We start from the raw sequence: 17,511 nt of genomic DNA on the forward strand, positions 1-17,511 counted from the left end.
GCCAAGAAGGCATTTCCTTACACTTCCACAAACTTAAAGGCCCAGTGCAGGTGTGAGAGGAGGGCTCAGATTGTTTGTAAGCTAGAGAGACAATCACCAAGCCCAGGCCCCTGTGGAAGGGAGAATGGAGGTGCTCCTCTATTCAGAATCTCCATGGAAATCACTAAGGGTTGCTTGTACTCTGAACAAGGTGCCTCGTCTGTGGGTGTACCCCATATACTGAGCCAGCCTCCTACACCTTTTCTATGTACTCAGCCCAGCCATTCTAGAGCGAAGGCCAAGTACATAGTCCACTATGACTTGCTTTGGCCCTCTGAGATGTGTCTCCCATCCCTCCTTCACAAGACAAAGTGGCCCCCTCACAGAATGCCCAAACAAAAGTTCAAAGGTGGAAAATCCTACTCCTTTCTGTGGCACTTCCCTATAAGCGAAAAGCAGGCATTGAAGTAAGACATTCCATCTCCTTTTGAGTTTTTCAGGGAGTCCACCAATCATGCCTTTGAGGGTCTTGTTAAATCTCAGAACAAAATCATTGCAGTGCGGATAATAGAGGGTAGTGAAATCAGAGATAACCCCACATTCAGGCCACATGTGCTGCCGGTAGCCAGACATGTAGTTTGTACATCAGTCTGACACCACCTCCTTGAGAAAGCCCACTCTGGTGAATACACCAATGAGGTCCCCAGCTACTGCAGGGGCAGTAGTAGTCTTTCAGGGAATTTCTTCAGGGTACCTGGTTTCATGATCCTCTACAACTAGTGTAAATCTGTTCCCTGATGCTGTTGGAGGATTAAGGGGCTCAAGTATGTCAATCCTTACCATTTCAAAGGGAACCCCAACCACTGGAAGTAGAATTAAGTGGGCCTTTGGGTGGCCACTTGTCTTGCTACTGGCTTGAGAGGTGGCACAGGTGTTACAAAACTCCTTCACTTTCTTAGACATGCCTGGCCTGTAGAAGTTGTTTACCAACATACTCCATGTTTTTGCCTGGGAAAGATGCTTAGCTAGGGGGATATCATGGGCCAAAGTGAGGAAAAACTCTCAACTGCTGAGGCACTACAGCTGTCCTGGTGGCACCAGGTTTGGAGTCTCTGGCCTCAGTGTAAAGGAGTCCCTCCTCCTAATGGGTCCAGTGGGAGCCACTGATACCTCCATTTTCCTGATCAGCAGCTTGCTGTCTCTGGCATTCAAGAGTGGGACAGATCCTCTGTCACTGACACAGATCCTCCCAAGAGGATCACCCTGGGCCTAAGGGCTCTGCCGTGTAAGGTCAAAGCTCCTGAGGCTCAGTATCTTTGGGGCTGTCCGGTCTTCTCCCTCAGGAGAAGGGGCCTGGTCTGGTGTCTAGATTGGAAGCTGCCTTCCCAGACTTTTTACCTTTCCTCTTGGTAGGGTGGGCTATTGTGCCAGACTCCAACTCTACTTCTTCACCCTGGGACTTGCTTTGTGCTCTTGTTTTTAGACAGACCAATTCTGCATGGATCTTTCTTTCTACCGCAGCCCAAGCTGAAGTCTCCTGATCATTCTCTAGCAGACATTGCACAGGTATAGCAGGAGATAACACCACCTTTTTTGGCCAGTAACCCCTCCCCATTCTAAGGATACCATTTCAATGGGATGTAACTTAGCCTGATTAACAGCATCTGATACAGACTTATAGTTGCAGATTCCTCACCTTGGAATTTCCCCCAGGCATCAGACTGGATCCGGAGATTTTTCTTTGAGCAGTACCCTTGTGCTCCTTCGGGTGGCTTCGGTCAATTCTGTGTGGGCTGTTGGCGTCATGGTCGCCGTGATGCCGTTGTGGTCATATAGACGCGCCACCCTGACGTGCTGACTATAGTTCTTTACTTTAACCACCACATGCAGATCTTGAGAAGAGCTACCCTTAGTCATTTTTTGACTAGCTTCAAACCTTTTGACTTTTTGGTGTGTCAGGGGATGTCACAGAAGACCGGTTTCAAACTGTGTGATGTCTGTGATGGGTTTGCACATTGTGTGTTTGTGGTGTCTGGAGCATGACCACGACCTGAAGTCGCGCTCTGCGTGCCGTGCCATGAATCCAAAGGCTTTGAGGGAACAGTCCCTGAAGCTCATAGCTTCCCGGTGCCCGACTCCACATCACTTCTGGTCTCAGTCGAGAGGAAAGTCACGAGACCACTCCCAGATCATCACCTCTCTTCGTCGTCCCATTCGAAAACTTAGGGACACTCCGGTCATAAGAAGAAGTTGAAGAAGGCCAAACGTTCTTCGACTTCGCCCCATCACTTGGCCGATGCAACGCGGGAAGAGCCTTGACGCTCTAGGCCTCTGTCTGCGGAGCCTGCTTTTGGGTCCGTGCTGCACCTTCCCGGATGCCGAAGCCAATCCTGCCCAGCTGAAAGAGTTTTACGAGACAATGCGCCTCTTCTTTGGGCACATGGATGCCTCCTCACATTCCCCCACCCATTTGGCACCTTTAGGCCCCAGGGGGATCGGATAGGGGTCCCTCGGATTCTCTGGCGGCAGCTTAGGTTCCGGCCACTATGGAGCCCCTTCGGATCTGTGCTGACGCTCCTGATGCCGGTTGGGCTACACAATCGACATCCACCCAATCCTCATCCCAGGCGACCCAGAGTCGGCATGGCATCACTTGACACTGGGTCCGACTTCAATGGGATCTTTTTACCCAGGTTGGATTCTGACCCTTTTTATTATGGGTACGAATATGGGGAAGGATTGAAAGGGACGCTGGAGCCTTTGTGATACCAGCTAGATGATCCTGACCTGGACTGAGGGAGGTTAGTGTAGGAAGCTGGCTCTGTACAAACAATATCAAGTTAGTGTAGTTAACAGGAAGGTATACCACTTACAACTTCAGTCTTTGGAGGTTAGGATGTCCGTAGGTCAAAGTTTAGGTTGACCCCAAAAGTGCACCACCAACAACACTGTTGTGTCTTGTTTGTAATAGAATCCTATGAGGACTGGGTGTGCTGGGTGTGCTTGGAAGCGATATGCTTGCAGCTAAGTATCTGCGTCTTCAGACCTCAGACATGGGGGGGGGGGTGGGCACACACATCATACACCCTCAGGGGCAGCCGGGTGCAGGGTTCAAACACAATGCTTCTCAATAGGTGGGACCCTGGGGTGGATCACAAAAGATACTGGAGGCTGCTGAGTTCAGGAGGTTGGTTCCGAAAAACAACAGGCTGGACAAGATGAAGGACAGTACGTTACTGTACTGTCGGTCAGATTCCCCAAGGCCTGGGGGCTACTGTAACTCCGGTTCCCAGGCCTTGAACGCGCTCCTGATAACACCACCACTATCGTCTCGCTCTTCTACTACATCAAAACATACTCCTCACCCTAATGGATATTACCATTGGTCAGCGTCATGATCCCATCGACTGCATGCCGATCATTCCTCTTCATCTACAAGAGGCTATTCACCAACTTTAACTGACTCTCCACTGCATTCTCTCTCCGGTAGACATTACTACCTTTCAAAAGGTGCTAGTCCGAGGGACTGCAAAACTCAACCTACCATTGTCGATACCCACACGACCCCATCGGTAATCTGAGACACTACATCAGCATGCAGTTTAAAGGCCATTGCTTCCCCTGGTCCTGGGTCTCCTTGATTCAGCCATGTATTTGTTCCTAACACCAGCGATAGCGAAGCCTGCTTGCTCCAGGCTTCAAAAGAAATACCGGCCTCCGGATCAAGACCCATTATTTCTTCCTGCTGATCCTCCACCCAACTCTATTGTTATTTTGACTGGCAAAAAAAGTCCATTCACCTCCTGTAAAGAAATGGCTCCCTGTTGCAGTTACCCCCCACTTTTTGCCTGATACTGATGCTGACTTGACTGAGAAGTGTGCTGGGACCCTGCTAACCAGGCCCCAGCACCAGTGTTCTTTCACCTAAAATGTACCATTGTTTCCACAATTGGCACACCCTGGCATCCAGATAAGTCCCTTGTAACTGGTACCTCTGGTACCAAGGGCCCTGATGCCAGGGAAGGTCTCTAAGGGCTGTAGCATGTATTATGCCACCCTAGAGACCCCTCACTCAGCACAGACACACTGCTTACAAGCCTGTGTGTGCTGGTGAGAACAAAATGAGTAAGTCGACATGGCACTCCCCTCAGGGTGCCATGCCAGCCTCTCACTGCCTATGCAGTATAGGTAAGACACCCCTCTAGCAGGCCTTACAGCCCTCAGGCAGGGTGCACTATACCATAGGTGAGGGTACCAGTGCATGAGCACTGTGCCCCTACAGTGTCTAAGCAAAACCTTAGACATTGTAAGTGCAGGGTAGCCATAAGAGTATATGGTCTGGGAGTCTGTTTTACACGAACTCCACAGCACCATAATGGCTACACTGAAAACTGGGAAGTTTGGTATCAAACTTCTCAGCACAATAAATGCACACTGATGCCAGTGTACATTTTATTGTAAAATACACCACCGAGGGCACCTTAGAGGTGCCCCCTGAAACTTAACCGACTGTCTGTGTAGGCTGACTAGTTCTAGCAGCCTGCCACAAACCGAGACATGTTGCTGGCCCCATGGGGAGAGTGCCTTTGTCACTCTGAGGCCAGTAACAAAGCCTGCACTGGGTGGAGATGCTAACACCTCCCCCAGGCAGGAATTGTCACACCTGGCAGTGAGCCTCAAAGGCTCACCTCCTTTGTGCCAACCCAGCAGGACACTCCAGCTTGTGGAGTTGCCCGCCCCCTCCGGCCAGGCCCCACTTTTGGCGGCAAGGCCGGAGAAAATAATGAGAAAAACAAGGAGGAGTCACTGGCCAGTCAGGACAGCCCCTAAGGTGTCCTGAGCTGAAGTGACTCTAACTTTTAGAAATCCTCCATCTTGCAGATGGAGGATTCCCCCAATAGGGTTAGGATTGTGACCCCCTCCCCTTGGGAGGAGGCACAAAGAGGGTGTACCCACCCTCAGGGCTAGTAGCCATTGGCTACTAACCCCCCAGACCTAAACACGCCCTTAAATTTAGTATTTAAGGGCTACCCTGAACCCTAGAAAATTAGATTCCTGCAACTACAAGAAGAAGGACTGCCCAGCTGAAAACCCCTGCAGCGGAAGACCAGAAGACGACAACTGCCTTGGCTCCAGAAACTCACCGGCCTGTCTCCTGCCTCCCAAAGATCCTGCTCCAGCGACGCCTTCCGAAGGGACCAGCGACCTCGACATCCTCTGAGGACTGCCCCTGCTTCGAAAAGACAAGAAACTCCCGAGGACAGCGGACCTGCTCCAAGAAAGGCTGCAACTTTGTTTCCAGCAGCTTTAAAGAACCCTGCAAGCTCCCCGCAAGAAGCGTGAGACTTGCAACACTGCACCCGGCGACCCCGACTCGGCTGGTGGAGACCCGACACCTCAGGAGGGACCCCAGGACTACTCTGATACTGTGAGTACCAAAACCTGTCCCCCCTGAGCCCCCACAGCGCCGCCTGCAGAGGGAATCCCGAGGCTTCCCCTGACCGCGACTCTTTGAATCCTAAGTCCCGACACCTGGGAGAGACCCTGCACCCGCAGCCCCCAGGACCTGAAGGACCGGACTTTCACTGGAGGAGTGACCCCCAGGAGTCCCTCTCCCTTGACCAAGTGGAGGTTTCCCCGAGGAACCCCCCCCTTGCCTGCCTGCAGCGCTGAAGAGATCCCGAGATCTCTCATAGACTAACATTGCGAACCCGACGCTTGTTTCTACACTGCACCCGGCCGCCCCCGCGCCGCTGAGGGTGAAATTTCTGTGTGGGCTTGTGTCCCCCCCGGTGCCCTACAAAACCCCCCTGGTCTGCCCTCCGAAGACGCGGGTACTTACCTGCAAGCAGACCGGAACCGGGGCACCCCCTTCTCTCCATTCTAGCCTATGTGTTTTGGGCACCACTTTGAACTCTGCACCTGACCGGCCCTGAGCTGCTGGTGTGGTGACTTTGGGGTTGCTCTGAACCCCCAACGGTGGGCTACCTTGGACCAAGAACTGAGCCCTGTAAGTGTCTTACTTACCTGGTTAACCTAACAAATACTTACCTCCCCTAGGAACTGTGAAAATTGCACTAAGTGTCCACTTTTAAAACAGCTATTTGTGAATAACTTGAAAAGTATACATGCAATTTTGATGATTTGAAGTTCCTAAAGTACTTACCTGCAATACCTTTCGAATGAGATATTACATGTAGAATTTGAACCTGTGGTTCTTAAAATAAACTAAGAAAAGATATTTTTCTATACAAAACCTATTGGCTGGATTTGTCTCTGAGTGTGTGTACCTCATTTATTGTCTATGTGTATGTACAACAAATGCTTAACACTACTCCTTGGATAAGCCTACTGCTCGACCACACTACCACAAAATAGAGCATTGGTATTATCTCTTTTTGCCACTATCTTACCTCTAAGGGGAACCCTTGGACTCTGTGCATACTATTCCTTACTTTGAAATAGTGCATACAGAGCCAACTTCCTACACCTCCAGATAAGGAGAGTAAAAAAATTGGACTATGGAGGCTGCAGATGCTTCAGTACAGGGGTCACTTCAATGAAGGCAGCCAGTGCTACGACCCTCTTGGGAAGATACGACCGAACCCTTTAGGATTTAATCCAGCATTTGGCTGACCACGTGCCAAAGGACAAAAGGGAAGACTTATTGGAGATCGTCAATGAGGGTGCCATGGCCTCAAATCAAATTACAAGTGCAGCTGTGAATGCTTCTCTCCTTGCTCCACGTGGCTGCTGTCAGTCACCTTGCGGCGGTATGGTTGGCTCCGGCTAACATCTCTAAAACCAGAAGCGCAAAACACTGCATCCATAGTTTGACATTCTCAGGTTCCACACAGAAGAAGGCTGGCTCAGTTTATGGTGTACACCTGCGGTGTGGCACCCTATACTGAGTCCAGCATCTCTTAGTGATAGTGTTAGGGGTCCAGATAGCAAAAGCTCTCTCGGGGTACCTGAAGTGAGCAGCTGAAGCTTATCCAAGAGAGATGTAAAGCACTTGCAATATGACGGTAATCGGACACTAACTCATTCACACCGAAGAACTACACAAGTGTTGTAAAAATAAATGATACTTTATTACAGCACTAACTACTTGATTAGCATTGGTAAATCACCCTTTGGAGATTTCAACACACTATATGCACAAAATAACAAGCAGAAATAGCATAAAATAAATAGGGCCCTATGGTGGAGCAAACCATATACTAAGAGGAATGCAAAATAATGAACCCAGCCAAGGTAAGTGTGGTAGCTATCTTGGGAGTACATGAAAACACCAGAGCTAAGTATGGTAAGTACCCCTGGTGACCAGGTGCAGAGTCTATGGGACAACTACCACAGGGAAGTAGTTGTTGGAGTTTGTGTGTTTCAGGACCCTTCCCAGTGGACCCGAGAACACCAACAGACAAGAGAAAGGTTGGAGTGTCCCCCCATCCAAGGATACCTAGAAGACAGGAGTATCTACACCAGGGACCTGGATGCATAGGGGTGAAAGGACGTCCGAAACCCTCACCTCAGTGGGCACTTAGGATTGTCCAGTTGCTCTTGCGACCTGTGGACCAGGCTGGTGGAACCCAGGTGCTGAATCCAGTTGTAAAAGACCTGAAAAGGAGGGGGTACAGAATCCAGCACCGTAGGAGGTGCCTAGGTGGTGCAGGTGGCAATGCCAACCGTTCTAGAAGTGAAGTTCCTGCAGTTGGTTGAAGAAGTCCAGCTGCCGGTTCCCGGAACTGCAGAAGATCCTAGGAGTCACCTACGAGCTGTCCCACGATAGTCGCCGTACTGCAGAAGGGTCAGTGACCAGCGAGCCTCGAACAAGCACTGGAAAATGCAATCAGGGGCTGAAGATGTATTTGAACGTTTTTGGGGGCTAGCAAGGTCTAGGAGACTCTGCCCAGGAGGGAGAGTCAGAGCTGGCCCTCAGCACACAGGGAGGCCAGCAGAAGTCATTGGAGGCCCCACGATTGACCCACCGGCGAGGGACGAAAGGAGTCACAAGGAGGCCTCAGCAGCACAACAAAACAGAAGTTCCCCACTGCTGGAGTTGCAGAACGTAGGCTGATCTTCGGATTGCAGAGTGCTATAGACTGGGGCTTCTCGGTGTACAAATATGTCTTGGAGGAAGAGCCAACAGCCTTGACGAGCAACAGTCATGGTTCACAGGGGTGCTGTTCCAGTGGCTGCAGTCTCCCAAGTGGATCAGAACACAGGAGGGACCCGACGAGGACCACGGAATCACCACCTGTGAGCAGAGCCTTCACGTTGCCTGTGGGACATTAGGATCCACCAGCCGGTCGTTGTGCTGTCTCCGGATACAGGGAAGTGACTCCAAGGGAGATTCCTTTGTGCTTCTAGGTGCAGACAGAGTCCTTGTGACCCTGGCGGATGCACAGCCTTGGATGTTGCAGAATTCTTGCAGGATTCTGAGAAACAAAGTTGCAGTGGGAGCCGTCACACCAGAAGCAGACTTGTTTCAGTTCCAAAGGAGACCAGCAGCGGTTCCAGAGGCCACGAGCAGATGATGTCTTGCAGAGTTTCTTGTAGAGTCTTGCTTGACGAATCTGAGGACCCAGCCTTGGAGGAGCCCTTAAATAACCCTAAAAGGTAGTAAGTCATTCACTGAACTGACCCACCTATCAGAGGGTGTCCGGGAAGTCATCTACCTGGCCTGACCAGACAGATGCTCCCAGGGGCCTCTGCCTACCTTGTTTCCTAGATGGCAGAATCAACCGGCCACCAGGCAGAGCTCTGTGCATCTCCCTAGTGAGAAGCTGGATGGGGGGGTGGTCACTCCCCTGTCCTTTATGCAGTTATGCATCAGAGCAGAAACCGAGGGTTCCTGAACTGATTCCAACTGGATTTTGCAAGCAGGACACCAAATGTGCCCCTCATAGCAATCTGGTGGAACTCTAAGGGAGATTCCTTGCTCCTTTAGAGTGAATGAATCACTCCCCTGTATCTGAAGGCAGCTCGACATTGATGACCAGTTTGTGGATCCACCTGTTCCACAGACTCCTCAAGGCTCTACAACACAGGTGGTGGGTCCGTGGCGCTCAAGATATCTGACCTGTTTTCTTTGCATCTGAGAAGTCTGTGGTCCCTGCTTGGCTGAAACCCCTATGCACTGGGTCTGTTTGTCGTTGCCAAGGCTTGTTGGCTCGTCAGTCCGAAGCTTTCTAGTTCTAGGAAGCCCCAGCCTCCAGCACTTTCCAGCTCAAAGAGCGGTATCCTCACTGCAACTCCTGCGCCGTTGGCATCCCTCTTTGCTTGGCTGCTGAGGCCTCCCTCTGACTCCTTGTGTCTGTTGCCAGGGGGTCCCCTTGGGGCTCCATCAATTCCTGCTGGCTCTCCTGCTGGCTGAGGGCTGTCCTTGACCTACCTGCAAAGTTTGGGTCACCTGGACCTTGCTGGTCCCCACATCTCCTGCAGACTCTGCAACACTTACCCGCACTTGCCGCTGCTTGTTGGTGGCCCCACTGACCCCTCTGCAATCCGACCAGCTTGGGACAGCTCGTGGACAACTCCTGGTATCTTCCTGCATCGCTTGGACTCCACAGCTGCACTTCTTCAATCACCATCCAAAATAAGGCATTGCTCTCGTAGACACCTCCTGGTGGTCTGGACTCCCCTCTTTCCTTAGGGTCTCTTCTTCCGGAATCCTGTCGGACCAGCAACCTCTTAAAAACAAAAATAATAATATCCTAGAGGACTCCTGCCTACCTAAGAACCAAGATCTCCTGAGGACAGCAGCCCTGACAACAAAGTAACCTTCAAGAAAGACTCCAGACCCTCCCAGATCCGTAAGTCCTGCCCACTCCGCACCCAACACCACTGGTCCAGAGAAGGTTCTCAGGGGATTCTGACCTAAAGTCCACCAACACGACAACACCTGCAACCTAAATCCAGAGGACCTTTCATGACCGCGACAGGCTCCGGTGAAGAATTCCCGACTTCTAAAGACACCCCTGTACCCACAGCTCCTTGGCATTGGGATACCCGACCGACAGGCCAGCAACGTCCAGTGGTCTCTCTTCTTACCTATCCAGCCGTTGGTCTCTTTCAGTCGACAACCTGGACCAAGCCTTCTGTCTCTTTGTGACCCCTAGGATTCCTCCATTGATAAGAATCGGGTGCCCGACACTGTTTGCGCACCCTGCACCTGGCTATTCCCGTACTGCTGAAGGGTGGGTGTTTAAAACTGACCTGTGACCCCTCCCAGTGCTGGTCTAAACACCCCAGGTCTGTGCCCTAAAGTCGCTTGTTGTTACCTGGAAGCTGTTTCTTTCTAAGTGCCCCCAGTTTCCATAGGATTCTATTGGGCGCCCGACACCAACTTAGAACCTCTGCACCCGGCCGACCCTGTGTTGCTGGTGATGCATTGTTGGTGTCTTCCTAAACTTGCCTTATGGACACCTTAACCCCTGAAGACTTGGATCCTAAGTTGAGTACTTTCCAGCAAACTGTGTTACTTTTCCTTCCCTAGGACAGCATTTCTTTCTATGGAAATTGCACTGTCTCCTTTTGAAATTGAAAACTGTTTTATCTGTGAATTTCAAAGAAAGTGCATTTGATACTTGAAAGTAATACTTTCTTGAAACTGTACTTAACTGCAGCAAAGATCCTTTTAGTTCTAGAAATAAAGTAGCAACGTATATTTTGTGATACATAAACATTGGCCTGGTGTTAGTCATTGAGTGTGTTTCATTTCTTGACTGTGTACAACAAATGCTGAGCACTACCCTTCGATACGCCTAACTGGTCAACCACAATACTGCAAAAAAAGCATTAGTATTATCTACTTTAGCCTCTGTAAAGCCTTTGGGGATTCACTGGACTCTATGCACACTATACCTTACTTTAGTATAGTTAGCATACACAGAGCCAGCTTCCTAAACTTATGACTTAACATGGAAATACCCCTATGGGAGAACATATGTTACAGGTAAGAAACTATTCCTTCTTGGCACTGCTGTAATCCTAGTGAAAGGGATCGTTTGCTGGCTTGTTAGTATTGCACCTCCAGCAGAAATACATGGGAAGCTGATTGTTGACTCAAAGGTGAAACACATCCACCTTGTCCCAATTTTCCACTCGGATAGGCATCAGGAAGTAGACGAAAATCTAACTTATATCAGACCAGATCTAACAATCGCTGTAGTCCCTCAGGGAGCAGGAATTCCTGCCACTAGGTTGTCCTAGTCTAGTAGATATTTGTCTGTTACTGACCGTTGATGGTCTAGACAATAGTGCAAAACATATTTGAATATTGTATCTAAAATTCCTGAGTTTGTGGCCCCCAACCTATTGACATATTAAACTGGTAAGTTGTGAAAAGTAGCCAACATGTTTAGTTCCATCATTTGCTGTGCATGAGGCCTTGGAGAATTGCATAGTGGGCAGGCACTAGAGTATGTGCTGTATTCATCAAATGGCAAACTGGTAGTGAGGTATCTAGAGTACTCACTTGTGGTAATTCCACAAAAAACTCTTAAGATACAACCTGTGTCTGCACCTGGGAATCACTAGCATGAAGGTTCTGGCAACCGAGGGCCTGAGGACGAAGAGAAGACCATCTAGAAGTACCTACATCATGCATTTGCATGACCTACCCTCGACAGAGCAGCATGCTGGGGGATATTAGAACTTCTGACAGCTGCAATAGGGATTAATTAAAAGTCTGCAATCCTGCTTCCTTTTAGGCAAATAATAGTGCACTTCTGAGGAAAATGGAGCAGTTGACAATAGATTAGGTGAAGGGAAATGGCACCCATATTAGGTGACTGAGTATGAATATTTTTCAGTGCTTCTTCTGTTTTTATGTGATTTGTTAAGAGCCTCATAGATATTGTTGTGTGATGATGTTTATTAGGCTGATGCCCTTTGGTATACCAAAAATTGAAAAGCATAATCCTCTCTTCTCTCAACATAAAATGATGAATGAATATTAAGATGCTAGAAGCTAGCAGAAAATAATTATTTTTAATTCAAAGGAAATATTTACTAAGAGGTTCGGATTTCAAAGACATTATTGACAATAGCTTGTTAATTTATGCTTCTGTTGAGTTTGAAAAATACATTTTTGTTCCAATCAAGAGGGATAATTTTGTGTTGTTTTTTTTTTTGTCCTTTTGACTACCAGGATCTACAAAGAATGAAACCATCACAAAGTTTCTGCAGTTATGCATTTTCCCGCGATGCATTTTTTCAGCCATTGATGCAGTTTACTGTGCACGTTTTGTAGAACTAGTACATGAACAGAAAACCCCTAATTTTTCCACCCTTCTTTGTTATGACAGAGTGAGTAATGTGTCATGATATGTGCATTATTTTGAACAAATCTTTTTTTGCAAGTGTATTAGACTGTCATTGTTATTTTCACTAGCATTTGTGTGAATCTAAGGGACCTAGAAGAAAGACACAAATTCCTCATTTTTTTGTTGCCACACTTGTTACCATCTTAAGCTAATCTTTCATGTATAAAACTGTTAGTTGTTGCACCAAGCACTGAAATTCAGGGGGAGAGCTGCAAATAGCATATAAGTGTGGAAAGGGAGAGAGACTGGCAGTTGCCCTGGGACATCAGATGATACATTTATGGGCAGAATCTTAAGGAAACAGTAGAGCAAGAGATACTAAGTTGTGTGCTGGGTTCATTCATGGATGTTCATGCTCTTCTGTGTGAAGGTCAGCCCATTTACCAACTGTAGGAAGCTGGGTTCTGGTTGCAGTACCCCTCCCCACACACACTTTTTGCCTGTTTTTTTATGCAACTTTCACTGAAGTGCACTGGGTTCCTGCTAACCAGGTCCTAAGGTGCCAGCGTTCCTTCCTCAAAACAAGACATCTGGTCACTTGTTGCCCAGCTGACCAGGCCCTGTCTCACCCTTGTACGTTCCTAGTAAGTGGAGCCGCAGCATAACTTGTGCCACTCTGAGGGACCCAGCGCCAAACTCATGCAGACTGCCAGTGCAGGCTGCGTGACAATGTGCTTCCTAAAAGTAAAAACACATGGCACACAGTCTATATACCATGTCCCCTAAACACTGCATATAATATTTTTAAGTCAAACCTACAGCAGGCCTTACAGCCCTAAGGCAGGGCGAATTATATTACATATGTGGGCATATCTGCAAGAGGAAATATTCCTCTGCTATGTTACTGTCCATTCTTAGACATAGTAAGTGCGCAGGGGAAGCCTTTTTTAAGTACGTGTGCTGGACTCTGGTCAACACGAGTTCCCCAGCTACATGATGGCTTCACTGAAAATAGGGATGTTTGGTATCAAACATTTAGTATCAGTTAATCCCCACTGATTCCAATGTTAATTTATCAATAAATGTACCCAGAGTGCACCAGGGAGGTGTAAGGAAATGCCTCCTTGGCATGGTTGCCCCCTGACTTTTTGCCTTTGCTGATGCTATGTTTACAATTGAAAGTGTGCTGAGGCCTGCTAACCAGGCCCCAGCACCAGTGTTCTTTCCCTAACCTGTACTTTTGTATCCACAATTGGCAGACCCTGGCATCCAGATAAGTCCCTTGTAACTGGTACTTCTAGTACCAAGGGCCCTGATGCCAAGGAAGGTCTCTAAGGGCTGCAGCATGTCTTATGCCACCCTGGAGACCTCTCACTCAGCACAGACACACTGCTTGCCAGCTTGTGTGTGCTAGTGAGGACAAAACGAGTAAGTCGACATGGCACTCCCCTCAGGGTGCCATGCCAGCCTCTCACTGCCTATGCAGTATAGGTAAGACACCCCTCTAGCAGGCCTTACAGCCCTAAGGCAGGGTGCACTATACCATAGGTGAGGGTACCAGTGCATGAGCATGGTACCCCTACAGTGTCTAAACAAAACCTTAGACATTGTAAGTGCAGGGTAGCCATAAGAGTATATGGTCTGGGAGTCTGTCAAACACGAACTCCACAGCACCATAATGGCTACACTGAAAACTGGGAAGTTTGGTATCAAACTTCTCAGCACAATAAATGCACACTGATGCCAGTGTACATTTTATTGCAAAATACACCCCAGAGGTCACCTTAGAGGTGCCCCCTGAAACTTAACCGACTGTCTGTGTAGGCTGACTAGTTCCAGCAGCCTGCCACACTAGAGACATGTTGCTGGCCCCATGGGGAGAGTGCCTTTGTCACTCTGAGGCCAGTAACAAAGCCTGCACTGGGTGGAGATGCTAACACCTCCCCCAGGCAGGAGCTGTGACACCTGGCGGTGAGCCTCAAAGGCTCACCCCTTTGTCACAGCCCAGCAGGGCACTCCAGCTTAGTGGAGTTGCCCGCCCCCTCCGGCCACGGCCCCCACTTTTGGCGGCAAGGCTGGAGGGAACAAAGAAAGCAACAAGGAGGAGTCACTGGCCAGTCAGGACAGCCCCTAAGGTGTCCTGAGCTGAAGTGACTCTAACTTTTAGAAATCCTCCATCTTGCAGATGGAGGATTCCCCCAATAGGGTTAGGATTGTGACCCCCTCCCCTTGGGAGGAGGCACAAAGAGGGTGTACCCACCCTCAGGGCCAGTAGCCATTGGCTACTAACCCCCCAGACCTAAACACGCCCTTAAATTTAGTATTTAAGGGCTACCCTGAACCCTAGAAAATTAGATTCCTGCAACTACAAGAAGAAGGACTGCCTAGCTGAAAACCCCTGCAGAGGAAGACCAGAAGACGACAACTGCCTTGGCTCCAGAAACTCACCGGCCTGTCTCCTGCCTTCCAAAGATCCTGCTCCAGCGACGCCTTCCAAAGGGACCAGCGACCTCGACATCCTCTGAGGACTGCCCCTGCTTCGAAAAGACAAGAAACTCCCGAGGACAGCGGACCTGCTCCAAGAAAGGCTGCAACTTTGTTTCCAGCAGCCTTGAAAGACCCCTGCAAGCTCCCCGCAAGAAGCGTGAGACTTGCAACACTGCACCCGGCGACCCCGACTCGGCTGGTGGAGATCCAACACCTCAGGAGGGACCCCAGGACTACTCTGATACTGTGAGTACCAAAACCTGTCCCCCCTGAGCCCCCACAGCGCCGCCTGCAGAGGGAATCCCGAGGCTTCCCCTGACCGCGACTCTTTGAATCCTAAGTCCCGACGCCTGGGAGAGACCCTGCACCCGCAGCCCCCAGGACCTGAAGGACCGGACTTTCACTGGAGAAGTGACCCCCAGGAGTCCCTCTCCCTTGCCCAAGTGGAGGTTTCCCCGAGGAACCCCCCCCTTGCCTGCCTGCAGCGCTGAAGAGATCCCGAGATCTCTCATAGACTAACATTGCGAACCCGACGCTTGTTTCTACACTGCACCCGGCCGCCCCCGCGCTGCTGAGGGTGAAATTTCTGTGTGGGCTTGTGTCCCCCCCGGTGCCCTACAAAACCCCCCTGGTCTGCCCTCCGAAGACGCGGGTACTTACCTGCAAGCAGACCGGAACCGGGGCACCCCCTTCTCTCCATTCTAGCCTATGTGTTTTGGGCACCACTTTGAACTCTGCACCTGACCGGCCCTGAGCTGCTGGTGTGGTGACTTTGGGGTTGCTCTGAACCCCCAACGGTGGGCTACCTTGGACCAAGAACTGAACCCTGTAAGTGTCTTACTTACCTGGTAAAACTAACAAAAACTTACCTCCCCCAGGAACTGTGAAAATTGCACTAAGTGTCCACTTTTGAAATAGCTATTTGTCAATAACTTGTAAAGTATACATGCAATTTTTATGATTTAAAGTTCCTAAAGTACTTACCTGCAATACCTTTCGAATGAGATATTACATGTAGAATTTGAACCGGTGGTTCTTAAAATAAACTAAGAAAAGATATTTTTCTATACAAAAACCTATTGGCTGGATTTGTCTCTGAGTGTGTGTACCTCATTTATTGTCTATGTACAACAAATGCTTAACACTACTCCTTGGATAAGCCTACTGCTCGACCACACTACCACAAAATAGAGCATTAGTATTATCTATTTTTACCACTATTTTACCTCTAAGGGGAACCCTTGGACTCTGTGCATGCTATTCCTTACTTTGAAATAGCACATACAGAGCCAACTTCCTACAGGAGGTACCTCCTGAACACCTACCAGCTGCTGGTGAGCTCACGGACTGCTTCAAACCAGTCTGCCGCCAATAGACTGGAATCTGACCTCCAAGGGTGTGAGAGCATTTGCTCTCCGGAGGTCAGAAACAAAGCCTGCCCAGACAAGAGGCAGGAGTGTTATACACCCTACCACAGGATGATGTGCATTCCAAGGCAGGAGGCTTCAAAGAATCCCACCACCTTTGGTATGCAGAACAGGCTCTCCACTGCATCTGCAGGCACCGAAGAAGGAACTGTGAGGACCGAAACCACCAAAAACCCACACATGACCACTGCATCTGAGCCGCCTAGCCAGAGCTGAAGTGGGCCAGCTGTGTAAGCCCTTCAGAGACGTAACCCCACCCTGAGCTTGCCTTCTGTGGACTTCCACTCTTCTGCTCCTGCAACATGGGACTCCTGTTTTGTTGTGCTGCTTGAGGCCTCCCTGTGCCTGGTGCGAGTGGGTCTGACGATTCCTGATGATTCCTGCTAACTTTGCTTCCTGCTGAGGACCAGCCCTGACTCCCCCCTCCAAGGGCTGAGTGTCCTGGACCTGATTCTGCAGACCCACCAGCAACCACAAGTGACCTGAAGACAAAGACCTGACCCCTCAGGACACCTCTTCACCCTTCCCCCTGGACAGAGAAGACGACGATCCAGGGTGTCCCCGCATCTCCCAGCTTCATGAGACATGAGCCCACTTGTTGGTTTGGTGGAAATGGACCATGGCTGCACATTTCTGCTGACGCCCCTGCAACTGTGTGGAGCTCCGCCATTGGTCCCGATGCCAGAAGACACCACTGCACCTGTGCTGCACACCCCGAGGAGAAGTTGACTGACTGACTGTCCCCTCTTGACCGAGGACCTCAAGGATCAAGTTCCTCTGGACTGATCTTCCAGTCCATCCCTGCAGCAGCTTTGTAACTGGACCGATCACACACAGGACACCCTATGCTGAACGGCACCCCTGCACCCAGCCACCCCAGTGTCACCCGAGGTAACCTGTTGTTATGGCTTTGGACCTTGCCCCATACTTACCCTAAGACGAGGCGATTGATCCTGTAAATAACTGTACCATACCTGTATCCAGTGCTTTTTCTTCCTACATAGGATAACATTATCGCATCTGAAAAATGCACCATCAACTTTTGAAAAAATTCCCAACTTAAAAAGTACTCACCTGACTCCGGTGATCTAGTTTAGCAAAAAGTATGTGTTATTCTTATAAATTTGTGTCGGAATTCTGTGAGTGTTTCTCAGTTACTGTATGAGTGTGTGCCTTACATGCTTAGATCTTCCCTCTCATATGCCTAACTGCTCGACCACAAAAGGAGAGTGTAGGAAGTTGGCTCTATGCACTATTTCAAAGTAAGGAATAGTATGCACAGAGTCCAAGGGTTCCCCTTAGAGGTAAGATAGTGGCAAAAAGAGATAATACTAATGCTCTATTTT

The 17,511-nt window shown here is 49.4% G+C and overlaps 1 protein-coding gene across 2 annotated transcripts in view; it reads left to right on the plus strand.

The window, feature by feature from the left end:
* Nucleotides 1-17,511, plus strand: part of THOC2 (THO complex subunit 2) — a 900,323-nt gene that overhangs the window by 556,232 nt on the left and 326,580 nt on the right. For both annotated transcript variants that reach the window (XM_069211944.1, XM_069211952.1), the window contains exon 25: nt 12,137-12,294. In XM_069211944.1, the coding sequence (XP_069068045.1) occupies nt 12,137-12,294 (158 nt within the window). The remainder of the gene's footprint in view (nt 1-12,136; nt 12,295-17,511) is intronic.

This window comes from Pleurodeles waltl, chromosome 2_1, assembly GCF_031143425.1.
Source record: "Pleurodeles waltl isolate 20211129_DDA chromosome 2_1, aPleWal1.hap1.20221129, whole genome shotgun sequence".
NCBI lineage: Eukaryota > Metazoa > Chordata > Amphibia > Caudata > Salamandridae > Pleurodeles > Pleurodeles waltl.